The sequence below is a fragment of the Mus caroli genome, chromosome 8 (assembly GCF_900094665.2).
Source record: "Mus caroli chromosome 8, CAROLI_EIJ_v1.1, whole genome shotgun sequence".
Classification (NCBI taxonomy): Eukaryota; Metazoa; Chordata; class Mammalia; order Rodentia; family Muridae; genus Mus; species Mus caroli.
Genome location: NC_034577.1, coordinates 64,417,210 through 64,445,146, shown reverse-complemented (window position 1 = coordinate 64,445,146; position 27,937 = coordinate 64,417,210). Strand labels below are relative to the sequence as shown.

Sequence of the window (27,937 nt, the reverse complement as noted above, 5' to 3'; positions counted from 1 at the left end):
AAAAAAAAAAAAAAAAAAAAAAGAGTACTGCAGAAGACCTGGTGTTGCAGGCCTCTTGCGAACCCAGCTGAGGTATAAATAAGACATGGAGACGTTTATGTGGTTTACAGCTTTAGGCCTTTTGCTGGGGCAGTCTCCAGCGACTTAATCCAACCTTGTATCGCTGAGACCCACCCTGTAGACCCACCTCTTTTACCTCCCTGCCCTGCTCCAGTCCATGTCTGTTCCCTTCCTGTCCTTTTCAGTTTTGCTGCTGCTGCTGCCACCAGCATCTCTCCTGCTATCTATCCTGCGGCTCCCTCTCCATCTACAGCTCCTACCCTAGCTATTGTCTGTCAGCTCATTATTGCAACCAATCAGCAATGAGACCACATTTCCAAATTTCTTAGATCAGTCGCCTTTAGGCATTGGGGAGCTTACCTGACCTTCATGTTTTGGGCAGATGGGAAGGGACTAACATACAAATCAGAAGCAGATGATGGGCCAAGTTCTTATGATAATGCCAAAATCCTGCCAGCATTTAGCTCTCACAGTAAGCAACAGTTGAAAATACAGACACAGATAGGCAAAACACTCATAGATATGAAAATTACCCTTCAAAAGCTGTGATTTTTGCCAGTGTGCCTATCATCCCAGGACTCAGAAGGCTAAGGCAGGAGGATTGGGATTCAGGTCCAGCCTCAACTTTATACCATGACTTTGCCTCAGAATAAATAAATACATAGACATGACTTAGACCATCTCTCTCCTCTTGCAGTGCAGTAGCTCCCTGCTGTCTCACACTGTCCCCTCTAGGGTCATACTGTGTCTCCTCTTGGTGTCTGTGCACCTCCAGACTTCAGAACTTTGGAAATCATAAGCCTTGAGGCTGGTGGTCAACCTGCCTGCTGAGGGGAGGTGTAAGTGCTTAGAGACTCAAGCAAATCTGTTACATATGTGTGCTTCAACTTTTCCCTGTGTGTCTTTAGTTGTTACGGATTTGATTGGTAATAAAGTAGTAAAGATTATAGTGAGGTAATTAAAACAAAGACTGGGCTGTTTACTGAGTAGAGTGCTTGCCAAGCATGCCAAAATCCTGTGGACACAGCAGGAAGGTCAGGAGTCCAAGGGCGTCTTCAGCTACTTGGTGAGTGTGAGGCTATCCTGGGAAACCTGTCTCACACCAGTCATGGCAGTGCACTCTAGTAGAAGTGCTAGGAATGTGTGTTTTTGTTTCCGGAATTTTCTACATAACTTTTGCAGACCACAGGTAACTCTGATCTTAGGATGGAACAGACAGTGGGTGTGTGCTGTGTCTGGATGGCTCTCTTCTGTGCTCACTCAGCTGCCTAAATTGGACATGTCTTGAAGATGCAGGGGAGGATGATGCGAGAGAAAAGATGAGCAGCTTCCTTAGAGCCTCTAGAAATCCCCATGGCTCCCAGACTGCATGAGGTGCTCTTTATGTTCTGGGCCAACCCCCACCCCCAGTGCCTTTTTCTTCTCATTGACATCACAGGCTATGCACTTGGTGTACCGCGCCCTGGAGAAGGAACCAGTGCCCTCCATCCTGCCCCCGCCCCTCATCCCACCCTCCAAGAGGAAGAAGACTGTGTTTGCAGGAGCTGTGCCTGTCCTGCCTGCTAGTCCCCCACCCAAAGACAGCCTCCGCTCCACACCATCCCACGGCAGTGTAAGCAGCCTCAACAGCACAGGCAGCCTGTCCCCAAAGCACAGCGTCAAGCAGGTCAGTGCCCAAGGCCTCTTGTATATCATTTCTCATCAGCAATAAAGAGAAAGCTTTGATCAAATTCTTTTAAAACCTTACTAGAGGTATGGGGCTGGAGAGATGGCTTAGTGATTAAAGAGTACTGAATGAATGCCCTTCCAGAGGACCAGGTTCAATTCCCAGCACTCAAATGGCAGCTCACAGCAGTCTGTACTTGAGCATGTGGTGCGTAGATGTATGCAGGCAAAACACCAATACACATTAAATAAATAAACAAACAAAAAAGAACCTTAAAAAATTACTATGATTCAGAATGAGCTTTCTTTCAGGTAAGTGGAATTATTCCGTGGTGTACATAGGGCCTGGACAGTACTCTCTATTGCTCAAGTCCTCATTGAAGTGATCCAGTGTCTTCACAGAACCTGTGCTTGCTCGTAGACTCACCTCACTGACAACAGACTCTTTCATTTGTTTATCTGTTTATATGCATGCATTTGTGTAAGTATGTGCACACATCTTTATTTGGAGTCCACAGAAGATATCAGATGTCCTCCTCCATCACTGTTTCTCCATTCCTTTGTGGCAAGGTCTCTTGATCTCTGGGGCTCTTCTTTCTTTCCTGGCTGGGCTGGTAGCCTACATACCTGAGTGGTCTCCCTGACTCTGCATCTCTTCGCACAGGAGTTGTAGGCAATTGCAGGATGTCCTGCTTGTTTGTTATGTGATTCTAGAATCAGCACTCCTGTCCTCATGTTTATGCATCAAGCAGTCTTTAACACTGAAGAAGCTCCCAGCCCTAGCCCCTGTTTTCTAACTGCTTCAGTGCCCTGAGACTGAATGAAAGGATGAGGTTTTTCTACTGTAAGGCTGTTGCATTGCCTGCTTTTTTTCTTTGTTTACATTTATTCATTGACTGCATGAGCACACATGGGTGTGGGTACATGCCACAGCAGGTATGTGTGGCCTGGGTTCAGTGCAGCACCTTCTAACCACAGGCTTGCCCTCTCACTCATCACACATCAGTGTGCCTGGCTCCGGCACTGGGACAAGAGCTTATTTTGTTGGTACAGTACCTAGGACTTTCTATGAAGAACAGAAGCTCATGATTTGGACGCTGGAAAGGCTGTCCTGGCAGAGGACATTATTTTCCTGTCCCATGAGCATTTGTGACAGAGAAATAATGTGCTGCACACAGCTGTAACATTGAGTCGGGCATTCTTAGTCATGTTAAGATGGGGAAAGTGCTTGGGAGGATGTGCTCAGGGTCTGTGTACATGTTAAGAAAGTGCTGAGAGCTTTGGTGTCCAGGAGGGCTCAGTAGCTAGCATGCACTAACATGCCTCTTGAGCCCAAAGAGACTGCATAGGGAATGGCTGTGCAGCATAGAGAAGTCAGTAGCAGATAAATGTATCCCATGCTCATTAAGACTGGGTCTTGCTAGCTACTTGCTAGTGGTGGCACACGCCTTTAATCCCAGCACTTGGGAGGCAGAGGCAGGCAAATTTCTGAGTTCTAGGACAGCCAGGGCTACACAGAAAAACTCTTTGTCTGAAAACATACACACACACACACACACAAAAAAAAAAAAAAGACTGGGTCTTGTTATAGTTCCAGGCTGACAAGGAACTCCTAATATTCCTGTCTCAGACTCTCCAGAGCTGAGGGATAATCATATAGTAAAATCAACAACAAAAAATGGAAACTGGTCAGCAGCTGCAGTTTCTTCCTGGATGTTTCTATCCTGAGACTGTCTCCATATGCTATTGTTCTGGGTTTACAGGAAGCAGAAATGGTAGCAGCAGAGATCCCCCACTGACCCAAAGTTCACTGTATGCGTGTCTGTGTATCTGACCTTTTTTTATTCTCTCTGCTCCTAGCCAGGGTCCTGGACTGGGCTGTATGGTCCTGACACTGTCAGTGAGAACTATAAGCAGGGCTGAGGCTGGGGCAGGGCTCACAAATAAGTCACTGTGTTGTAACCTGTTTCAGCCACCAGTGGCCTGGGTTGTGCCTGTGGCAGATAAGATGCGCTTTGATGAGATCTTTTTGAAGACAGACCTGGACCTTGATGGCTATGTGAGTGGCCAGGAAGTTAAGGAGATCTTCATGCACTCAGGCCTCACTCAGAACCTTCTGGCACACATCTGGTAATGATGGAAACATTGGTGGAGGTGCTCTGAAAGGCTGGGAAAGAGGGTGGGGAGGGCTCCCGTTTTCCAGGTGACAGTATACAGGGAGGTAGGGTCAGCCCTTATCTGATACTGGAGAGCTGTGTTGAAATAGTCTTCTCCACAAGCCTTACCTTGTCACAGCCACCTGTAACCGTCATTCTGCCTGCCACTTGAGTAACCTCAACAAGGACCTTGACAGTTCCAGTGAGGTCCCACTTGGACATGAACATTCCAAGTACATTGCACTGAAGTCGAGTGGGTCACCAGAGTGTGATTTTGGGGGGGACAACTGCATTGCCAGTAAATGTCAGCCAGATGTGCTGGTGACCCCACAGCTGGTCCTCTTCAGTAATCTTTCCACATTCTGTGGACCCTGGTACCTCTTGAGACCCAAGGCCACATGAGATTAAGTCAGAATGACATAGAGGGATTGGGAGGTGTAGATGAGGGTCCAACTCCTACTCTCCTATGGAGGATTGTTTTAGTTAGGCTTTCTATTTCTGTGATAGAACACCATGACCCAAAACAATGTGGAAACAGCTTGTTTCTGTTTACATTTCCAGATCACAGTGTCAGGCAGGAACCTGGAGGCAAGAGCAGAAGCAGAGGTCATGGAGGAGTGCTGCTTACTGGCTTGTTCCCCATGGTTTGCTTAGTCTCCTTATACAACTCAGGACCACCTACCCAGGGTTGGCACCACCCACAATGAAATTTCCAACCCCATCAATCATTAATGAGAAAAATGCCCCCACAGAGCTGCCTACAGGCCAATCTGATGAAGACATTGTCTCAAGAGTCCCTCTTCCTAGATATCTCTAGGTTGTATAAAGTTTACAAAGCCAACTAGCACAGGGACAGTCATCAGCTATTAGGTTGATTTTCAGGGTTCTCTTGCAAGTTGTTACAGCTGTTCTAGTGTAGATGGTGGCCACTGAATAACAAACACTTGGTGCTGGATGAGGGATCTGCCTTCATCCTACCTCTGTTAAGTACTGGACAGAACTGACATCTCAGAGTGAGGATTCTTCTGAAGGTAACTGGCGTGGTCCAGTAAGTTAGCTTGTTCCAAACCAGAGCCTGGAGTAGCTTCCTGGCTGCTTTCTGACTGGATCAGGGAACTGAGTTGGTCACCTGATGGCCAGAAAGAACCATCTTGAGTAACCCTAGCCAGGTAGGGAGGAGAGCCGGCCCCAAGGGTCAGGGGGCACTCAGTTGCCTCTTTAGCCAGCCTGCCTGCTTCTTTAGAGCTAACTGTTGCACTCAAGTGGAGAAGCCTCAGCAGCCTAAGCCTGCTTTGCGTTTATGCTCTGCAGGTAGCTGCTGCAGAGTGGGCCCATGAAGGCCTTGTGCCCACCTCTGGCAAGAGACTGCACTTTTAACTAGCAGTCAGAAGTGCTTGCCCTCACCAGGCCATGCACTGCCAGCTCATCTAGGATACTCCTGTCCTCCCTGGTTCCACACAAGACACAGGTTGTCCCAAGGCAAGCTCCTGCTGTTGAAGACTCTGTGGTCAGGGAGGGTGTCTTGAGACCTCCAGAGTGAAGCTCTCACTGGAGACCATGCACAGCCTCAACAGGAATGAGAATGTAGCCCTGTCCCATCTGCCCAAGGACTCATGGTCTGTGCTGGCCACTTGCATCTCTGGAGTACCTTGAACAAAATGAACCAAGAAAGCCTTGACCCTCACAGTCAACTGAAGGGGTGTGTGTTGTGGGGAGGTGTTCTTCCTGAAAGCAGGTTCTGTAGGCCAGAGCATTGCTCCCATGCACCTGTGACCATCCTTAAGGAAGTGCTCATCAACATTGATGGGAACATGGAGGCAGTGCCCGGGGCTTGCTGTGGTCCTGGTGGGCTTGATAATCGGGGTGGGCTCAGGATAGGTGGCAAATGCAACTGTGATGTGTAATTGCATCCCACATCTCTCCCAGGGCCCTGGCTGATACAAGACAAACGGGCAAGTTAAGCAAAGAGCAATTCGCACTAGCTATGTATTTCATTCAGCAGAAGGTCAGTAAAGGCATCGACCCTCCTCAAGTCCTCTCGCCTGACATGGTGCCACCCTCTGAGAGAGGCACTCCCATTCCAGTGAGTAGCCAGGCATCCTTGTTTCTGTTCTTCCCACCACCCACCAGAAGGTGGTGCTCATGCCCCAAGACACCCCCCCCCACCCTTACCCCCCCCCCCAGTCCTCAGTCTCCAGGCCACGTTTGGGGGTGGGACTAAGGGGATGGGGATCCTTTGATTGGGCCACCTGGACTGTTCTCAAGTCAGTGGCCGGTGCTTTGGTCCCCCTGACATGTAAGCTACTTGGCTCCCTGTGACATTTTAAGTTTTGATTCTAGGACAGTTCAAGTACTCTGGCATCAGGGGAGTTCACTGGTGTTAAAGAGCTGGATGACATTAGCCAGGAGATCGCACAGTTGCAGAGGTATGTGACTGCCTACTTTTTGGTGAGTCCCGATGCAGCAGTCTTGTGTCTATTTCCCCATAAGCCTTTGAAGGAGGGGAGGACACAGGTCTTCTCAGATCTACCTCTGCTTGGATCATTGGTGCTCTGAGTCTGTATCATTCAGGTAGCCTCAGTCAGGTTGTAGCTACATAGTTGCCTGGGCATACAAACAGCCGAGATGAGAGTCTAGCACACAGCTTAGGTGACAGACCTAAACCTGGCACACTTGCTGTACACAGTGGAGCAGTTCCTCATTGCCCTTTTACCAGAAGCCAGCGACTGTCATATCACTCCATGCACTCCCCCTGGCTCCCCTAGCCCAGCTTTGCTTTCTATTCTTGTCCTTAATGAAACTCTTCACAACATATCTTCCGATTCCCACAGTACCTCCTCACAGCCCACTGTCCCTGCAGTACTGGATGGTGTTCATCTGCAATTCTTTGTCCCTGTGCCCCTCTTTGTTGAGTGGTCCATCAGTGTCAGACTACTGAGTGCCTTTGATTGGATGTGGGATATAGGAAATGGTTTCTCTTAGTGTGACAGTCACAGAACTAAGTAGTTTGGTGACATGAGTATAGTAGCTCATAGGGAGGGTATGCAGGTGCCTGTGCCAGCTGTCCGCTGGTGTTGGAGCCCAAGGAGAAGGTGTATGCCTGGACTTCTCACTGGGTCCTTGCTGCTCTGGATTCAAGCTCTCCATTTCCTTGCTGACTTGTCAGCTGGAAGCCCCTTGCTAATGCTGGGGACCACTCCTACTCCACCCTGTCTGCCTCCTGAACTTCCAGAGCCAGCAAGGGCTGGCAAGTCCTCGTTGCTTGGGAGCCTCTATTTTCCTGTTTGTCTGTCAGATGATGAAAACACTGTGCTCTGAGGCAGTGGGCACTGTGCCCTAGGGTAGAGAGCATTCTTGGTTAGTCCAGGAGTATTGCTGTAAAAAAGTTCCTGAGGCTAGCTGATCTATCTGGCCTCTGGTGAGGGCCTTAGACACATGCTGTCATGGTGACATAGGACCATTTGTGTGGCAAGCCTGAGGGGTCAGGACACATGGAGGGCTTCAGGGACTGTTCTGTATGGGAACATGTAGGTTCAGGCCTAAAGTCAAGATGACAGCTCTGTGCTGTGCAGTGTTGACTGTCTTCATCCATTGTTTTTAAACCTGCAGAGAGAAATACTCATTGGAACAAGACATCAGAGAAAAGGAAGAGGCAATCAGACAGAAAACCAGCGAAGTACAGGTGTGGATGCTGTGCCTCAGCTCAGGCCTGCTGTATGTAGGAAAATGTCAGAATTGTGTGCTGAATGTATGACAATGCTTGGGACAGCCTTGGGATTGAGATGTGTTTTGGTTTCCTTTGTGACATTGTGGGTGGAACCTGGGGTTTCACTCATAGCTGGTAGGCAGTAAGTATAAAACTCCAAGCCTAATCTGTGCTCAGGTGCCAGGAACAGAACCTAGGGCCTCATACTCATCCTTGGCAGGCACAGGGATGGAGCCCCTCCCCACACAGTTTCTAATGCTGAACCACAGTCCAGCCCAGGGTCTGCTTTTAATCTCTTATTTAGGAACTGTTGTTACCAGTGCCAGTCAATACCACCCATTTCCCATAGGAATTACAAAATGACCTAGACCGGGAAACTAGTAGTCTGCAGGAGCTTGAGGCTCAGAAACAGGATGCCCAGGACCGCCTGGATGAGATGGACCAGCAGAAGGCTAAGCTGCGGGACATGCTGAGTGACGTGCGGCAGAAATGCCAGGATGAGACCCAGACAGTGAGTTCATGGTGTGGCCAGTGTCCCCGAGCTTCCCTGACAGCTCTTGCCAGCAGATGACCAAATGCCAGCTGAGAAATATCTAGGCTCCTGAGGCCTGATGTGTGAACAATCCCTCTGTTCCTAGGGATCCGGTTGCAAAACTGCATGGCTTCAGTAACTGCCCTGGATGTCCTACAACAGGGAGCAGGGCTGCAGGTGCCGCGGCCTCCTGCTGTGACCCCTTTTATCACACATTATCTGCTTTCTCTAACTGCAGGTCCTGTACACTGACCTCTGGCTATGCAGACTCCTTATGCTTTATACTTCTTCATTCGTGTGTGTGTGTGTGTGTGTGTGTGTGTGTGTGTGTGTGTGTGAGAGAGAGAGAGAGAGAGAGAGAGAGAGAGAGAGAGAGAGAGAACACACTCATGCTTGTGAGAATTTGTGGATATGTTTGTGTGTGATCAGAGGACATCAGGGAGATTTGGTCTGGCACCATTATCCACCAGCTATGTCTCTAGTTCCACACACAGTGAGAAAGAAAGCTTGTGTCTTTGTGTCTTTCTGTGCCCTGACTTGTGAGTCCTTTTGGCTCTCACTTCAGATCTCATCATTGAAAACCCAGATTCAGTCTCAGGAGTCAGACTTAAAGTCCCAGGAGGATGACCTGAACAGGGCCAAGTCAGAGCTGAATCGGCTGCAGCAGGAGGAGACACAGCTGGAGCAGAGCATCCAGGCTGGGCGTGCACAGCTGGAGACCATCCTCAGGTCCCTGAAGTGCACACAGGATGACATCAACCAGGTACTTTTACAGGGATGGGTCAGTGGTACTGTGAGGTTAGCTGCTGAGGACTTTGTAGGGTGTGGCTCGAAGTGCCTGCCTCCCTGTCTCATGAGCGCTGGCCCTTTCCAGAAAGCCAGGAGGAAGCTCTGAGCCTGCCCTGTCCTTGTGCATATGGTGGTCACTGGTTTTTGTGTGGTCTCTGGGATGTAGGCTACAGACAGGGTGATGCCCTTAGCATACAGCAAAGAAACCTGTGTCCTATAGACTGAAACTATCTGCTTGTCTTCAGCTACAGGCTGACAGGACAATGTGGATGCCTCTTTGATTTCAGTGGTCATGTCTTTTTTTTTTTTTTTTTTAATTAGGTAATTTCCTCAATTACATTTCCAATGCTATCCAAAAAGTCCCCAATACACTCCCCCCCCAGTCCCCCCCCCACCCCAGTGGTCATGTCTTACATTGTGTTTTATAAACGTTATTTCCAAGGGGTTATTTTCAGGGTTCTTCCTCCCAGCCTTCAGAGACTGTTCTTGGAGATGGCCTAACATACATGCTAATAGAAGGAATGGTTGTTGGTGGTTAACAGAGGATCTCAACTGGGTGGCCTCTACAGGTCTGCAACTCACTGTAGACCAGGCTGTCCTTGAACTCACAGAGATCCACCTGCCTCTGCCTCCTGAGTGCTGGGATTAAAGGCGCATATGACCATGGCCAGCACATTATTTTTGTTGTTGGTTTGTTCGGTTTCAGGTTTTTGGATTTGGGGGTTTTGTTTTTGTTTTGCACTGTGCTTGAGATAGCTCACATCAGCCTTGAACTTGTGATCACTCTTCCTGCCTCAGCCTTCCTAGGCCGCCTTCTTCCTATCTTCTGTCAGTCCTGCAGGTACTGTATATACAGAATTTCATTATGACATGAGATCCTTTCACAGGACCAGTGCCTCTTGTCTAGTGATACAGCTTGGGCAGGGCAGTCCTTCCCTATGTGTATGATCCCTCAGGGAAGGCATCCTGCTGGCTGCACCTGGAGCTCCTTTGATGTCCATGGTGTTTGTCTTGCAGGCAAGAAGCAAGCTGTCCCAGCTACAGGAGAGCCACCTAGAAGCTCACCGGAGCCTGGAACAGTATGACCAGGTGCCTGATGGGGTCTCTGGTACCAGCCTGCCTGACCTGGCCACCTTGAACGAAGGCATCTTGCTGGCAGAGAGGGGCGGCTTTGGAGCCATGGTAAAGGTCGAGTAAGAGTCTCCGGGTCCACGAGGGCTCTGCTGCAACTGTAGATCTGCTCACAACACTGGCTCCCTCAATGTGTCCCTTTGTTTTTGCTAGCTGTCTGCCTGCCCAGGGCCCAGGGCTGGTGGCCGAGTTCCTCTGTCATCTAGAAGCTGTGAGGCCCAGGTGTTTCATCTCCTCAGAAGTGTTTCTTTTGGGCCAGTCACCCAAATGTGGAGGGCAAACCTAACCAAAGCCAGATTGCTCCCATTTGTAGGAGCTCGGTGCTTTACTGATAACAGCCTTGGGTGCAAGTATGTGTCGTTCAAGTCAAGTGATTCTGAAAGATGGAGAAACAGGCTCCAGCTGCAGCTTGGTAGTAAGCACTGCAGGCTCCCAGTTCCATCACTAAGCACCACAGCACATCTCTCCAGGTGCTGTGCAGCCAGCTGTTGGCTGGCCTCTGGGAGGAAGAACCTCAGCACAGTGTGGCCACACTGCTCGTGAGCCATTGATGCTCCATGCGACCCTTCTCTAAGGTTGTCAGTGCCCTTGTTGGAGTCATCAGCCCCAACTCAGGGAGGGATGTCTCTGTGGCCATAATCCAGGGTATTATGTATGCTACTTTAACCTCTCAGCTGCCTCATCTTCCAGGGCTCTCTTTGCTCCAGCCCTGCTGTTTTTCCTCTTTGTACCTTCCCTCCTGTGGTCGCCACTCGCCTTGCACTCTAAACACAGCTACCTTCCCTCTCTCTTCTCTTCTCTTTCTCATCCAAGAACTCACAGAGAAGCCTGTTCTTCCCTTGGACCACTTAGAAGGTGCTGTTTGTATTTCTGCCTGTCCCTCATGTCCGCCCACCTGGAGTTCCCCTTCACTCTTAGACTTATAAGTAGGTGGCTGCCTGCCCACAGTGGGCATCTGTTCCATGGAATTCCCATGGAATTTCTTGCTTTTTGGCCTGTAGCCAGTGTGTGTTTCTGTCTTGTGACTGTAGTCTTTGGATCCATCTCACCATTGTCCCCTGTGCAGCTGGCTTGTCCTATGTCCTGGGCCAGGGAAATGCTCCCTCTAAGTCTCCCCTTGTGGATTGTTTGGTGTTTTCGTTCTCTCTCTCTCTCTCTCTCTCTCTCTCTCTGTGTCTTCTTTCTTTCCTTCTCCTCTTTTTCTTTCTGAGACAGTGTCACTGTGTAACCCAGGCTGTGATAGAACTCCAGAGATCCCTGTTGCAGGGATTAAAGGTGTCTATCAGGTTCCCCTGTAGCTTTTATCACATCCTGGGCTGCATGTTAGTAGTGGGTGACAGTTTACAGTGGTAGTCATTTCTGTCACCACCAGAGCATTTTGTACATGGTTATTTTTGTCCATCGTTTAACCAGTTGGAGTTTGAGTGGTTAACTGTCATTTGTACAGTGTAACCATCAGATATATTACCTAGAAACTTAAGACTTGTGTCCAAAGGAACCCACATCTTGTATTTTTAAAAAAAATGGGGGGGTGCAGTTGTTTCCATTTCTTAATAAACAGTTTGAAGCGAGGTCTTTGTTCAGTGTTCCATCTGGGGCTGTGGAGCAAAGTGTGCTCCGTCCGTTCTCTTCATGGTGTGCAGCTAGGAACTGTGCTTACCAGAACTGTGCAGCCAAAGTGGCACCTCTGGAACTTACTACAGGTGGTTCTTGAGCCACTGAGCTAAACGTTACATTCCCAAGGTACAACTGCCCAAGAGGCAATAGGATTCTTATAGGCCATGTTCACTTCCCTGTATATCCTTAATTACTTTTTTCTTTAACAATGCTGTAGGCGAAGCCTGAGGCCTCACACATGTTAGCTAGGACTCACCACTGACCCTTGCTCCCAGCCCAAAATCATGTTTATTTCTTGTGACTGATAGAAGCCTCTTCCTACCCAGGAAGCCCACACAGCAGAGAGAAAGCCGTGCACCATCCCAGTTTGTCACTCTGACTTACCAGGGCAGATTGGATACTTAACCACTTCTAGCTCCAGTAGCATGGAGGAGCCAAGGTTATGGGCTCCCAGCAAGGATTTGTAAATGAGAGCCTCTTAGCTGGCAGCTTGAGCTAGGACAAAAATTTACTTCAGGACAATTGGTGGGAGCACCAGCATTGGGCCCCTACACAACACACTTCAGTTTGTTTATGGTTTTGAGGCAGGGTCTCATGGTGTAGCCATAGCTGTCCTGGAACTCGTAAATGAAGACCAGACTGCCCTTGGGCTCACAGAGATCTATCTGGCTCTGTCTCCAAGTGCCGAGATGAAAAGGCATGCATCCCATGACCAACTCCCAGCACTCTATAACAGCCAGGGATGTCACAGAAACTTCTTGGGTATCCTTTGTGGCCATGTCTGTATTCTGAAAACAGGCAGAGCTTAGGGCTAGCTGCTTTGCCTTTGAAAGTGTTTTCTGTAGCTGGGTGTGGCACAACAGTGGGAGGCCCTGGGTCCTGTCCTTCATGCAACACAAGTTAATAATTAAATAAAAGTAGTTGCCGGGCGTGGTGGCGCGTGCCTTTAATCCCAGCACTTGGGAGGCAGAGGCAGGTGGATTTCTAAGTTCAAGGCCAGCCTGGTCTACAGAGTGAGTTCCAGGACAGCCAGGGCTACAGGGAGAAACCCTGTCCGGAAAAACAAAAAACAAAACAAAACAAAACAAAAAAGTAGTTAACATGTTCTACCTCTATGATGGTACTCATTGCTCGCCCTAGTGTAATATCTCCCCTTATACCATGCTCAGTCACCGAGCAATCAGGTGACTCACTGCGCTAAGAAGATGCCATCTACTGGTAACATTGTAGGTAATAAGTTCATCAACTTGTCTGCATGGTGACAGAATGGGTCTTCTGTGTTGAAGAACCATAGGCCTATATTTAACCCTTATATTTCTGTCCCCTAGGGTGACATGTTCTTCATTTTCCTGGCTGGTGGCTGACTGTATTCATGTTTGGGGGGGGGGGGCTCTTTTCAGCTTCAAGTCTGGCACAGGCTGTCACCGTTTTTCCTTACTTCTAATGTAAGTCCTGCCAGGGCCTTGGCTGCAGTGCTGAGCTGCGTGCATGCTTAGTCAGTCTTTGCCACTCAGCTACACCCAGCTATTTTATGGCCCCTTAGGGGAAGGAGCCACAGCTGCATGAAATGTGGATTTCTCCTGACATTATGGTGTAGGCCCCAACATTCCACGTTCTGGACTGGTAGTATAGTTCACAGGCACATTTGTGCTATTGAAACCTATTTACTCACTGTCTTCCCTTCAGTAATAGAAACACCAGATTGTCAGTAAACTGGCCCTGTCCATCAACAGCCCTTCAGTGCTAACTGTGAGCTTCCTTTCTAAGACTGAGCTGTTGTGGCTAACTCCATCCTTCTTCCCTCTATCTTTAGAACACAGTCCATTCCTTGCCCAGGGCTAGTACATGAAGGGTTGTCTTTTGCCTGGTCCAGGGTTTCCTTAGGTCACAACCTTCTTCCAGTGTCTCTCTGTTCTTGAACCCCGACAGCTGTGTGTGCTTCCTTTGTCCACAGTATGGCAGAAGGGGTTATTTCCTGCCCCAGTGCATGGGCTTCCTTTGGTCAGATTCTCCCATTGAGGTTCTCCCTGTCCTTGAACTCCAGCAGCTGCACTAGGGTGTGTCCATCTCGGGCCTGGCTGTACCCAAGCGTCGTCAGCAGCTGCTGTGCTAGCTGCATCTGTGTTTAACCTCCCTGAGCACCAGGCCTGGCTTCCCTAGGAAGGCCTGTGCCCAGAAGCTCTGAAGAATTGGTTCCAGGTAAGAAGATGGCCCACCCACTTCTTCATTTACTCACAGCCCAAGTCAGTGACTACTGCTTATTATTATTTTTTTAATCATCTCCTGAGAATGAATCTTGCTGTGTGGCTAGGCTGGCCAGTACCTATTGATCCTCCTGCCTTGGGCTTCCCAGAACCAGAATAACAAGTGTGCTTCCTGTTCCCATCTGGGGGCTTCCTCTTAACACTTCCCCTGCCCCCAGGTTTCATAGAATTTTGGACTTATTTTTGGGTTTAATAGCCTTTTGGAGTATTCATGTCATTTTTCTGAACCTTTGTCTACTTTCACAGATGCCCCAGCTTTGACATGACTTGATTATCAAGCCCCTGCCTTTAAAAACAAACAAACAGTTAAATAGTCCTGTTTTGTGGAGGATTGTGTCTCTTAAGCAGAACAGATCCCTGATTTCTCAGCCCATCATTCTGTTTGCAGGGTTCACCCACCCCTCAGGTCATTCCCACTATGAAAAAGCACTCTTCAAAAATGTTGTGGTTTTTTTTTTCCCTACTGCTTTGAGTACACTTGCCAGTTTCTAGAACTGAGAACCTTTATACAAACATGCAGAGTGTCTTGCATGCTTTAGCAGCTCCCACTACACCAGTGTCACCTTAAGCCCCACTTCCTACTTGGGCAGAAACGGCCCACTTGGTTTTTTACATAGAACCGTGGGGGTGAGGGTTGTTCCCAGCCCTTGGCTAGGCTCTGGACCCATCATTCTGCCTCTGTGAATGTGGCGACTTAAGGGTATGAGTGGGACCACACCACATCTGTCACTGTCACTGACATCTTATTTCACTTAGCTGCAAATCTTTAAAGCGTCTCCATTTACAGTAGAATTTCCTTCCTTTTCAGGGCTGAGTATTATTTCACTTCATGGGTGGGTAGGTTCCATCTATCTACTTACTCATTCCGCTCAGAGACTTTATTAGAGTCACTTTAGATTTCCTGAAAAAGCTGTGATGCTTGTCTCCATGTGCCATGCCTGGTCTCCACTTTTTTTTTTTTTTAAAGATTTATTTATTGATTATATGTAAGTACACTGTAGCTGTCTTCAGACACTCCAGAAGAGGGAGTCAGATCTCGTTACGGATGGTTGTGAGCCACCATGTGGTTGCTGGGATTTGAACTCTGGACCTTCGGAAGAGCAGTCGGGTGCTCTTACCCACTGAGCCATCTCACCAGCCCTGGTCTCCACTTTTACCTTAGCAAATAGACCACTGTCCAGGCTTGTTTGTAGCCAAAATCTCCACTTGGGTGACTCCCCTTCAGATACTGTTCTGGGTCACATTGCAAACAGTGCAGATCTGAGTTAGGTGTGGAATCCTGCACTTAGCTTAAATCAGAAATAACTCAGCACCTGTCTTTTCCTCACCATCCTAGGATGATCCTTTCAAAAACAAAGCCTTATTGTTTAGCAACAACTCCCAGGAACTGCATCCAGACCCCTTCCAGGCTGAGGACCCCTTCAAGTCCGACCCATTTAAAGGAGCTGACCCCTTCAAAGGTACACCCCAGCCTATGTCCCCATAAAAAAGACTCTTGTTTCTTTTTAAGATTTTTTTATGCATATGAGTGTTTTGTCTGCATGCACATTCATCATCTGTGTACAGTTCCCCCAGAGGACAAAAGAGGGTGTCAGATCCTCCAGAACTGGAGTTATATGGACAATTTGTTAACTACCATGTGGGTGCTGGGAATTGAACCTAAGTCCTAAGCAGAATCAACAGATGCACTTAACTGCTGAGCCACCTCTCCATCCCCTTAACTTTCAGAGGTTGTTTTGTTTTGAGACAGAGTAGCCCTGCCTGTCCTAGAACTTACTCTTTACTCTGTAGATCACTCTGGTCTTGAACTCAGAGATCCTCCTGCTTCTGCCTCCTGAGTGCATGCCTGGGAAGCTTTTAGATGTTGATAGTAGCATCTTAGGTGTAAGGGACAGATCCAGCACTTTGGCACCATTGTAGGTCATCATGACATGACCAGGAGAGCTACTGTGTCTCTGTCCTCGTCTGAGTAAGGTAGGAGGAGGTAAGGGGATCCAGAGTGGAGAAAGAAAAGTGAGTTCTCTAAGATTAGTTCTATCTGCTGCCAGCCAAGCATCCCAGCTCACCTTGACTGCCTGCCTGGGCTGCTGCTTTTCACCATGACCATGCTATAACAGCATCAAGTGCAAGAAGACAGACTAGTTGTTTCCCCTGAGCCAGACAAAAGGCCTGCCTCTGCTTTCCTCCCTCCCCTCACCTGACTGCTTCTCTCTTTGCTCCAGGTGACCCTTTCCAAAGTGATCCCTTCTCAGAGCAGCAGACAGCAGCTACAGGTAAAGGCTGGCTTCCACAGGTAAAGGCTGGCTTCCTTGTGTTCCTGACAATGTCCAGAGTCTCTCCATGCTCAGTTTATTTGGGGACTTGTGCCCTAGCTGTCTATATTGAGTATGTGGTGTGACTGTCACACATGGTGGGACTCCCCACCACCCATGCCCAGGACAGTGATGTCATAGCAATAGACAGCCATGATAAAGGCCTTTTTTGGTGACCTTTATTCTTCTGGTTTAGATTGCCTAGTATGTCCAAAGACCTGGGTTCCCCAATACCACAGAAACAAAGGATTTGGAATATTTGCCTCCCCACAGAGATCCCCACCTGTCACAGTAGCTTCTACCCTACCCATTGCCTTTTGACAGCAGTGTTTCCTGCCCTGGCATCACCCACAGTGGTTATTATTTTTACATGCAACTTTATTACAGAACATAATGTATACCCCACAAAATTCTTCTTTAAAAAAAGTTTGTACACTGAGCATGGTGTCAGACACCTTCAATCCCAGCACTCAGTAACTCAGTAGACAGCGTCGTATCTGAAGAAACTCTAATTATTAGCATGTGTGTGCATGTGTATATGTGTGTATAAATATGTATATGTGTGTGTGTCCCCGTCCCCGTGTATGGAAGTTAGGAACAACTTACAGGAGTCAGTTATCTTTCACCATGTGGATCAGACTGTCAGGTTTTACAGCAAATGCTTATATCCGCTTTGCCATCCCTCTTGCCCTAGTAAAGCTTTTGACAGATGTATAGAACTGTGGAAGGTTGGAGTGCATTCCACTGCCCTGAAAGGGTCTCCTAACCTGTGGCCAACTGACCACGCAGTTACCACAATTTCTGCCTCATCCTGAGCCCTCTCTCCTGTTGCTGTCTCCTCACGTCTCCCTGATGCCATTGGTCACCAGTTGTGCCCTCTTTTTCCAGACCCATTTGGAGGGGATCCTTTCAAAGAAAGTGACCCATTCCACAGCTCAAGCAGTGATGACTTCTTCAAGAAACAGACAAAGAACGACCCATTTACCTCAGACCCCTTCACAAAGAACCCTTCCTTACCTTCAAAGGTGAGTGGTTTCTACAGGGCCTCTGCAGTGTGTTGGGATCAGTTCATGGTGTCGGGGAGGCTGGCTGGCTTGGCCAGGATCTCATTCCTGGCTGGTAAGGTGGCACCCAGCATGTCACTGAGCCAATGTACATAGTTCCAAGTCAGGCCAGGGCATCTTCTCATAGCCCTTGTCCCTTCCAGTCTCTCTTCGTGCTATGGTTCTCTGCTCCCACCGCTACTCCATCTCCTACAGCTATAGCAGAATACCACATGTAGCTGGGCACAAGTGGTAGCCACGCCTGTTGTCCTGGGCAGCACAGTAAGGCTCTGTGTCACACAGGCTGTATTATTTTTTTTTTATAGTTTAAAGCATGTGTGTGTGTGTGTGTGTGTGTGTGTGTGTGTGTGTGTGTGTGTATGAGAGATACTTCATTGTTTATATTTATATATGTGTGTGTTATATATATGTGTATATATGTGTGTGTATATGCGTATGTGTATACATATGTATATATGTATATACATATACACACACACATACATATATATATATATATGCTTTATTGTGTGTGCCTACATGAATTTATATGCACCACATGTGTAGGTGCTCTGGGAGGCTAGAAGACATCAGGTCCTCTAAAGCAGAAGTTCAGTTTGTTGTGAATTGCCTGACACAGTAGTTGGGAACCAGACTCTGCAAGAGCATCAAGTATTTTTAACCACTGAAGTATCTACAGCCCATGAGTGCGTGCGTGGGTGCATGCATGCCAGAGAACAAGTTAATGTCAGAGGACAACATACATTGATGTTTCCTTCTACCAAGTAGGTTCTTGGGAACTTAGATTGTCAGGCTTGGTAGCAAGCATGTTTACTTAATGAACCATCTCATTAGCTATGCTCTGGGATCTTTAAATCCCTGATATTTTGTGTGTAAGTATATGTGTCCATGTGGGTGTGGGTGGGTGTGCACATGTGTGCATACATGCATGAGTGTACGTGTCTCTGTGTTAGATTTGAGTTAGATAACTTAGAGGTTGATGACCTGGTTTCTGTTACTCTAACACAATACCTGAGGCTGGACACTTAATAAAGCACAGAGCTTTATTTTGGTTCAGAGTCATGGAGGCTAGTGTGGCTACTGGTTTTGGTGTGAATATAAAATTGCAGAAGCCAGAGAAGAAAAACAGGAACCCGAAGGCTAGGAGGGACCAAGCATGCTTGCTTTTTCCCCTCCATGTATCTTTCAGAGAACCTAGTCTGCCTCTCCCAGACCTGACATCATGATACAAATGCAAAGTTCCACACCTGACCTCTTGTGGTCAGACACGCCAGGGTGCATTTGCACTCAGAATGTTGTGTGAATTTTTCTTTAGGATGTGTACTGAATGTAAGAAACAGTTTGAGGCTAGCCTGGTCTTCATAGCAAGTAGTTGAGTTATATAGAGAGATGCTATCTCCAAAAAAAAGCACTGAGTAGGGAGGTGGCCCTGGAGTGATGCTCAGCAGCTAAGCACACCCTGTGGAAGCATGAGCTGCCTTCAGACCTTAGCACCTGTGAGGCAAACTGCCTGTGCTCTTGGACATGCACAAACCCTGTTACTGAGCTGGAGAGAGACAGAAGGACACTGGAGCTTGCTGGTTGTCAACCCAGCTCCCTGTTTAATGAGAGAACCTGCCTCAAAGGAGTAAGGCAGAGAGAGATGGACTAGGACACCAGGTACCTCTGGCCTTTGCATGCACAATCACCGCACACAAGAGAAACAAACAATTTTCATGGTGAGACTGGGGCCCCATCCCTAGTTAGTTCACCATGCGTGCACAGTCCTAGAGTGCTGTCCCTTTGCCCAGCATACTGGGGCATGAAGCACAAACAACTGCATTTCTGTTGGGATTTTTAAAAGATTTTTAAAATTTTTTATTTTATTTGTATAAGTGTTTGCCTGTATGTCTGTCTGTGTACCATGTGAGTGCCTGGTGCCTATGGAGGCCAGAAGAGGGCATCAGATCTCTGACCCTCCAGTTATACATAGTTGTGAGCCTGCAGGAAGGCCAGCCAGTGCTTGTAACTACTGAGCTCCAGCTCAGAACTTTATTTTTTTAAGCCAGGTACTCTGTGTAGCCCTGGCTGATGTGGGACTCAGAGAATCTGTGTGTCCCAGCCTGCCTGCCTTAGCACTTTTCTTTTGATCCTTTTTTCTGGATATCTCTCTCCATTTCTCTCTATTCCTTTTGAGGCATAGTCTCTCTGGTGAGTCCCAACTGGCCTCAAAGTTGCAAGCATCCTCCTGCCTTGCCACATGCTGGGATGACAGGTGTGAGTTTAAAAGTTAGGTTACTCTTATAATTTTTATTATTTGTTTGTTTGTTTACTTTTGGCTTTTGGGGGGAAGGGTTTTCATTGGAGCCTGGCTGTCCTGAAACTTCCTCTGTAAACCAGACTGGACTCGAACTCAGACATCTGCCTGCCTCTCTGCTTCCCTAGTGCTAATGATTAAAGGGTTGTACCTCTAAGCCTGGTAAATTAAGTGCTCTTAGAATTGGCCAGGCATGTATCAGTTCTGATTCTCTTGGAAGACAGACTTTTCCTTACTTTATTGAATCATGCTCCCAAACCCTCACCTGGGAATCCTAGGCAGGGGCTCCACCCTTATTCCATCTGCCAAATCATAGTGCTGTCTATGTCTGGCTGTGGTTCGCTTCTCAGGCCTTTCGTTCACTGGTCATTTGTGGGGACTATAGAATTCATCAGTGTTACCTGCAGCAGGGCATCTGTTGAGCATTATGCTCCACTGCCCAGGTTTGTCTAGTCACCCTACCCTCCCCGAGGTGCAGTATTGTTTATGGCATTTAAAACTGTTGGGGAAAGTATGGTTGAGAGGCTAAATGGCAGAATAAACTTTTCTCTTTCCTCCCTCAGCTCGACCCATTTGAGTCCAGTGATCCTTTTTCATCCTCCAGCATCTCCTCGAAAGGTTCAGGTGAGAGAGACTTGAAGCTCCTGTCCTCCTGACCACACACCACACCTCAGTAATACCATCAGTCCCCAGATAAGTGTGCTCTTGGATGGAACTTTTAGGTCCTTGCCTGAGACTCTCAGGCCAAAGTGAATGCCTCTTTCCCCATCTCATCCCTCACAGGGCTGTCTTTCTCATCATGAGCTGGCTTTCTTCCAGATTGTAGGAATTGCTCTGTTAACACCAGTGCTGTGGGGGACTCGTTGTTCTTAATGGGGACAGTCCACAGTTTTCCAAGCATGGTGGTACCTACATCTTCCCAGCACTGAGAAACTAAGGATCATTAGTTTCAAAACAGACCCACGCATGGTAGTACACACCTTTAATAATCCTACTACTCTGGAGTCAGAAGCAGGGGCATCTCTGAGTCCCACACAAGCCTGGACTACAGAGTGAGGCCTTATCTGAAAAGGGGAAGTGGGGGAATCTTTCCCGGCTGATGAACCACACATACACACAAGTGGCCATCCTCAGTGTCTCATTCTCTCCATCTTCCCTGCTTCTCCTATACTGATAGGATGCCAGCTTCAGGTAGAAACTGATCCATCCTTTACCCACTGTGATCCACTGGCCTCATAGGAGCCATCTTCCCAGAGACATTCACTGCCCTGAGTCTCTTGCTTCTAGGATTTCCAAGAGCAAACCCTAGGATTGCCCTAGACTTTTGGGCGCATCTGCTCAGACCATAATCCCAACTGTGTTGGTGCCACTCACAGATCCCTTCGGAACCTTAGACCCCTTTGGAAGCAGCTCCTTCAGCAGTGCCGAGGGCTTCGCTGACTTCAGTCAGATGTCCAAGGTAAGGCCCTTTACAAGAAGGCCTAGCCATGGCCTGAGTCCACAGGCTGCTTGTATGGGCAAGCAGACATGAGTGTTGTCGTGTGTGTGTGTGTGTGTGTGTGTGTGTGTGCGTGCGTGCGCGCGCATCTGCATTTGTCACACTCTTGAGCACAACTGTTCACAGCAGTGAGAGGACAGGTCCCCTCAAAGCTGCTGTATCCATGTCCCCTGGGTGCCATCAGCCATTGCCCATCTCGCTCTCATTAGCATCACAGAAGGATCAGCTTTGAGGGCATGAAGTTGGCACCTCTGTGTCCAAGCATACTTTTCTGTCTGCCAAGGCCCTAGGAAAGGAAGAGATAGACATGTTGGTCCCAGGAGGCCAGGATAACAGGCCTCAGGCTTGAGGTATCTGAATAAAGTTGACTACACAAATGCCTGAAGCATCCATGAACTAAATTGTTGATGTTATTGGATGCTGAGCTCAAAACGAGTGTGAATAAATATGTACATGAAGACAGCCTGCATTGCTCAAGGACAAAAGCCACAGCCCTGTCTTGAGCAGGAGTCTCTGAAAGGCTTCCTTGTCTGCTCTGGCTCTGGAATACACTATGGCTGGCTTCACTCATTGAAAGGGACATGGTTAGAGAGCCACACCTTGAGCTCTGTAAGAAGTCAGCTGGCAGGTAGCACCCCAGATGAACTGATGGGGTGCAAGTCTTCCTCTAGTACTAGAGAGGCTCAGGTGGTGGGAGGACTGCTGTGACTTGGAGGCCAACCTGGGCTCCACAGGGAGACAGACATGTCAGAGAAGAAAGCAGTAAGGTTCATCCTTATCAGGACCTTGCTGACCTGGCCTTGGTGAGAGGGATTAAGTCACAGATCCTGGCCCAAGCACACCAGGTGCATTGTTTCAGTTGGTTTGATATATGTTGGTGTCCTCTTTGGCAATGAATAAAAAGGTCAAGCCAGCCTGTGACAGCAAAGTATTTAAGGACAGTAGTGTCACAGGTGTGCTGACTCAGCCCCTGCTCTTGCCTGACTCAGCACCTTGACTACTTTGCTCCCCTCCTGGCAAGAATCTGTCCTTAGAGCAGTGTTCTGTGCCTTGCAAATGCTCCTCATGGGCATGGTTTCCCCAGCAGAGTCCATCTTTCTACTCCTGGGGTCATGTGGTTGGTGGTGAGGGAGTCATAGGGTAGCAATCCTGTCCCGTTAGTTCTGTCCACCTGAAGGAGGCAGTGGGAGGGAATTCTGAGGGTGCAGACATCCCTTGGTATCCATAAAGATAGGTTGCATGATGTCCCGGGGGATATCAAAATCCTCTCTGGCATCCCTCCTGTGACATGACTCAGTTCATTGTGAACATGACAGACTGTACCTCTGGGTGGCTTCAGTTGTCTTGCAGGATGTGAGTGCTGCATGCATTATCTCCATTGTAGTCAGACTGAAAGAAGCTGCCTGCGTGCACTCAGTACAGATGCAGTGTTTTTCTCTCTTCAGTGTGAGGTTGCTTGAAGGAATTCAGGTGTGGAACCCCAAGAGATGGAGACCAAGCACAAGTGGCAGCCAGCACCCAATCCTGGGGTCCCTGCCCTCACCAAGCATGCCCTCTTTACTGGTGTCTCAGTTGCTCAGTAATTCTCAGGTGCCAAAGGCTGGCAACAGGAGCAACACTTGTGCTGCAGTGAAAACCTACACAGTGACAAACATATACAGAGGCATGGGGAGGCATAGCTTCTAGCAAGAGACCTGCATTTGACACACTTAGGAGCCCTGTGCATGCAGATCCAGGGACAGCCAATACCGTACCCTAGGCAGCACCTGGCATTGGAGAGGCAGAGGCAGCCGGTGGCCGCAGGACCTGTAGGCCACATGGGGGCAGCAGCCTACAAGGGCTGGTGACCAAGATTGTCTCAAGCTGTCTTCAGTGGGCTCCTTTCTGCTCTCTAGGCTTGGAACCTGTCTCTGCTCATTGTCAGCCCCAGCAAAGGCCTCACCAAGTGTACAAGGTGTCTGAAGTTACGGGTTCTGATGGAAAAGGAGTTTTCTCCATTGTACTGTGGCCACTGGCTGGTTGGTTATATGCATGCAAGCTACCCTACTTAGGCTCAAGAGTCACAAAAAGAACCAGAATACCAAGACATAGGAGGGGAACTACTTGGGAAGAAAGGGTTCCTTGGGAGTTGGAGGGAATGTCAGCTTTGGGAATGCATCACACATATGTAAAAGTGTTAGTAAGCTTCAAGTGTTCAGTGAGTGGCCATGCACATGGCTGTGGCCCGGGGCCTGGGCTGTTCTACACCTGATGTACTGAGATTCGAGACTGGAGAATGTACTAGCTGCCAACCCCTGCGTAATCCTTCCATGGATCTCTGCTCCAGTTGCATAGACCTCCTTCTCCCAAGGAGGCAAGCCTGTGCTACTATGTGCCCTCTCACTCTCAGCCCCCTGGCAAGGATAGGAAAGCCAGGCCCACTTTCTGTTCTTGGCTCTAGGCCAGGACAGAGTGGGTAGGGCTGTGGAAGAACTTGTCCCATACAATATATGCACCATCCTGGGGCTTCTTGACTTCATGACACTTGTAAGGACTGTGCCTGCCCTGCCCCCACCCACTACTGATTTTCCTCTCTGGTTACCTTGCTAGTTTTCAAGAACAACACCTGGTATAAATAAATTTGAAGGGAAATGAAAGTAGAGTGCAAGGGCTTTTTTTTCCTCTTAGCTTTCTTTTTTTTTCTTTTTTTAACCATCGCCACCAGCCCTTCCGCACCTGAGCAGGGTGGGGCAGCATATGTGCTGTTCCTCAGTCCTTGAATTAGAGTGTCCTAGCTCTGTACATCTGTGCTGAGGAAGGTGACAGCAGGCATCTTACCAGCGGTAGAGTTTGTTTTAGGGTTACCATTGCTTCAATGAAACTCTTATGAGCAAAGCAACCTGAAGAGGAAAGGGTCTATCTGGCTTACACTTCCACATCACTGTTCATCACTGAGGAAAGTCAAGGCAGGAGCCTGGAGGCAGGAGCTGATGCAGATGCCGTGGAAGATGCTGCCTACTGCCTTGTTCCCAAAGGCTTGCTTGCTCACCAGCTCAGGGATGGCACCACCCACAATGGGCTGGGCTTTTCCCCATCATTCACTAATTGAGAAAATGCCTTCATGGACTCATCAACTGAGGCTCCCTCCTCGCTGATGATGACTTGAACTTGTGTCATCTTGACATAAAGTTAGCCAGCACAGGTTCCCAGCTGAATATTCTTGGCACTTGCTGAGCATCAGTGACATTTGTTTGCTTTAAAAATGAGTTTCCCGGCAGCAGGTTCAATCAGCAGCATGAGCCTGCAGAGCATGATCAGGGCCCTGGGTTCATCCCAGTACTGCAGCCAGAAAGGAGATCAAAGTAAGTGAGTTTCCTAAAGTGTCTTCATAGAGCACTTGAGAAAGTAAATCTAACTTCTTACCCTCCCCCCACCTGTACCAGACAAAAGGCCACCTGTGCAATAGTAGGTAGGTGCAGCCTATCTTCAGTGACTTCAGCCATAGTGTGGTTTGTTGTTGTTGTTTTTCTTTTTAAAAAATGTTTGCACCGGTGCTGGTAGAACACAGAGGCTCCACCCAAAGTCCTTTTTGTCTGTTCCTCTCTCTGCTCCTGAGAAGATGAACAGCCTACTTTGACAGGATTTGAGGCAGTTGCAGTGGTTATTAGCTCATTCCTGCTCCTGAGTCCTTGCTGTCAGTAGAAGCGTACCTTGTTCTTCCCCAGCTCCCGTGCATGTGGGAACACTTTTACAAACATCGAGCACTCGAGTAGGAAAGAGCCAAATTCCAATGCCCAAGAAGCCTAAGATTGTCCAAACAGGCTAAAAGGGGGCCTAGAAGCACACACCTTTAATCTCAGCACTTGGGAGGCAGGTAGATCTCTGTGAGTTCAAGGTCTACATAATGAATTTAGACCATCTAAGGATATACAGTGAGACATTTCCAAAAAAGAAAGAAAGAAAATAATAATAAAATAGGAGTGGAAATGTGCCTGGGTGTTATGGCACTGGACTGAACAGAGCCCTATGAAGAGAGCCAGGCTAACACAGTTAAGCCTGTCCCCTTCAAGGTACCAGATAGTTTGGTGGACTTAAACTCCATGGGGAGATGACACATCTGTCTTGCCTGGGACATTGCAGCCACCTGGAGAGTCGAGCAGCACTGTGTCCTGTGTGGATTAGAAAGTAGAGCTTCTCAGGCTCTCATCCTCCTTCCTGTGACTCAGGGTTTCCTGAGTCTGGAGACCTGTCCCAGGACATAACTTATACCCAGGAAGCATCCCAAGACCAGCAGACCTCATCTGTACAGACTCAGGACTGAGTGCACGCGGGCTTGAGCACTCACTTACCTCCAGCTAACAAGCGCCCTTTCTTTTCTCTATTAAATTGCATTTCTTTTGGGGCAGGGTGTCATGGCACCCATGTGCCAAGCTTGAGTCAATATTTTTTTCCACTATGTGAACCCAGGGATCAGATTCAGGTCGCTAGGTCTGCTTGCAAGTATATTAAGCCATCTTTCCAGCATCTCTCATGCTGTGTCTTGTCTGGAGGCTAGAGTAACATTCATTTGAAGGCAGCCTCAGGTTTATGGCAAGACCCTATCTCAAAAAAAAAAAAAAAAAAGGTAGCCACTAACCTGTAGATAACCCTTGTCCTACCTCCTTCCAGTCCCCAAGGTAGGAGGAGCTGAGGCTCTATAGACACAGGCTTCAGAAAGAAGTGGGATCCTGCCCACGTGCCTCACGATACACTAATGTCCTCTTAGCCTGTGAGGACCCACCTTGGGAGCCTTCCCCCAGTGGATGCCTGAACCCCATGTTCGCTGTTCCCTCTGCACTTCTGGAAAAGTGTGACTCAAACAAGGCACAGATGGCAAGTGGAACAGTTACAGCATGCTGTAGTAAAAGTTATTTCAGACCCAGAAACTCTTTCTGGAACTTTTTCCTCTTCATGTTCTCAGCGTTATGGATCATGATGTGACAAGATGGGGCAGCTATATTCTGTGTGCCGTCTCTGCTGCTCTATCCAGTGTCTGACAGGCATTTTACCTAATACTTCCTTTCTGGGGCATTCTAGACAGTGAAGGCCTCTCATCTCTGTCACATTACAGATGGGAAATCAAGGCACAGGGAGTTGGGCTGGGATTTCAGTTCAGGTTGATTAACCTAGCTCACCTCTAACTACAGGGCTCTGCAGCCTGACCAGGCTGATGTTCTGGAAACTTTCATGGACAAGCTTTGTATTAAGACTCTGCCATTTGTGTATGAAGACTTGAGAATATTCTTGGTAGAGTATCATCTGCTTCTCCCTGCACGCAGCCTGCCAGCCCACCAGGCTTCCTGCATGAAGCTCCCAGCTGCAGGGAATAGGGATTGGGGGCTTGGGGGACTAGTTAGGAAGTAAATCTGGAGCTTGCAGGCAGAGAGCCCTGTGTTCTTGGGTATGTGTGTGCACATGTGCATATGATGTGTGTGTGTACATGTTAGATGTCTTCCTCGATCACTCTTACTGTTTGAGATGGTTCTCACTGAACCTGCAGCTCACAGCTTCACCTAGACTGGCAAGCAAGTCCTGGAGGTCCTGTCTCCACCCCCCTGGCTCTAGGGTTATAGACATAAACCACAGATGCAGCAGCACCTGGGTTTTCCCAAGGGTGCTCAGGTATTTTACCCGTTGGCTGTGTCTCCAACCCCAGAACCCTGTTCTCTTTTAGAGAAACTACCTTCTCTCTGTGTCCCCCCCTGGCTGTTTCTTGCCTGAAGCCATGTGTGTCATCTCCAGACTGAGGACAGGGCTAGTTTCCATGTGTGACCCTATGCCTACCCTTCAGACAGTGTTAGGGAGCCCAGGCCTAGGTAGTGGACAAGGTGTACTGGGTCAACACTGATCCAGTATCGTCTGGGCAAGCCGCATTGACTTCTGTGCCTCAGTTTGTCTGTGTGTAAACAGGGGTAATGGTAGTAGAAATCTCTCACAGGCCCTATAGAAGTAGCCATTTCCTGCCCAGGAGCTTCTAGAAAGCATTGAAGGGCCTGCTGGTGTCAGCTTAGATGCCAGAGCCACTACAAGTCCGTGTCACACCCCTCCTGTAAGGGGTCAGTGCATGGCTAGAGCAGGGCTGCTTCTCTAGTTGAGTCATACTCTTCCCTCAGTCTGAGTCTGCCATGGGTCCTGGGTTCTCTGGCTCACTTTCTGTCCTTGGCCTGCCCTGTGGGGAAGGAAACAGAAAGCGCCAACCCCTCCTACTCTCTGGGCTCCTCTGAAGAGTCTCATGTCATCTTTGGGAGAACCCTTCTGCCCAGTACTTGCAGACACCCTGGGATGGCAGCTGTGCCATCATGCCTGGCAACACACTAGATGTATGTTGCCCGTACTTCGCTCATTATCTTGTATGTTGGGTAAAACGTGTCCACTTTATTAAACATTTCACTCTTTTTGAGAAAGGAACTGTCTTAGTGTTACCATGGCTGTGATGAAACGCCATGACCAAAGAAAGTTGGGGAGGAAAGGGTTTATTTGACTTATACTTCCGTATTGCAATTCATCACTGAAGGAAGTCAGGACAGGAACTCACACAGAGTAGGAACTCACACAAGGCAGAAACTTGGAGGCAAGAGCTGATGCAAAGACCATGGAGGGGTGCTGCCTCCTGGCTTGCTTCCCATGGCCTGCTCAGCCTGCTTCCTTATAGGACCCCTTCTACCACCCAGGGATGGCACCACCCACAATGGGCTGGGCTCTTCCTTATCCATAAGTAATAAGAAAGTGTTCTACAGGTTTACCTGCAGCCCTATCTTATGGAGGCATTGTCTGTCTGTCTGTCTGTCTGTATCTCTCTCCCTCTCCCCCTCTCTCTCTCTTCCTTTCT

At 48.4% G+C, this 27,937-nt stretch overlaps 1 protein-coding gene across 1 annotated transcript in view; it reads left to right on the top strand.

Moving 5' to 3' along the window:
* Eps15l1 (epidermal growth factor receptor pathway substrate 15 like 1) overlaps window positions 1–27,937 on the top strand; it is an 83,879-nt gene that overhangs the window by 35,558 nt on the left and 20,384 nt on the right. Inside the window, exons 8-20 of the mRNA XM_029480252.1 lie at window positions 1,499–1,726; window positions 3,698–3,855; window positions 5,808–5,964; window positions 6,222–6,307; window positions 7,491–7,563; window positions 7,937–8,098; window positions 8,685–8,882; window positions 9,926–10,090; window positions 15,257–15,380; window positions 16,143–16,193; window positions 17,121–17,257; window positions 20,156–20,216; window positions 20,969–21,051. Of these exons, the coding sequence (XP_029336112.1) occupies window positions 1,499–1,726; window positions 3,698–3,855; window positions 5,808–5,964; window positions 6,222–6,307; window positions 7,491–7,563; window positions 7,937–8,098; window positions 8,685–8,882; window positions 9,926–10,090; window positions 15,257–15,380; window positions 16,143–16,193; window positions 17,121–17,257; window positions 20,156–20,216; window positions 20,969–21,051 (1,683 nt within the window). The remainder of the gene's footprint in view (window positions 1–1,498; window positions 1,727–3,697; window positions 3,856–5,807; window positions 5,965–6,221; window positions 6,308–7,490; window positions 7,564–7,936; window positions 8,099–8,684; window positions 8,883–9,925; window positions 10,091–15,256; window positions 15,381–16,142; window positions 16,194–17,120; window positions 17,258–20,155; window positions 20,217–20,968; window positions 21,052–27,937) is intronic.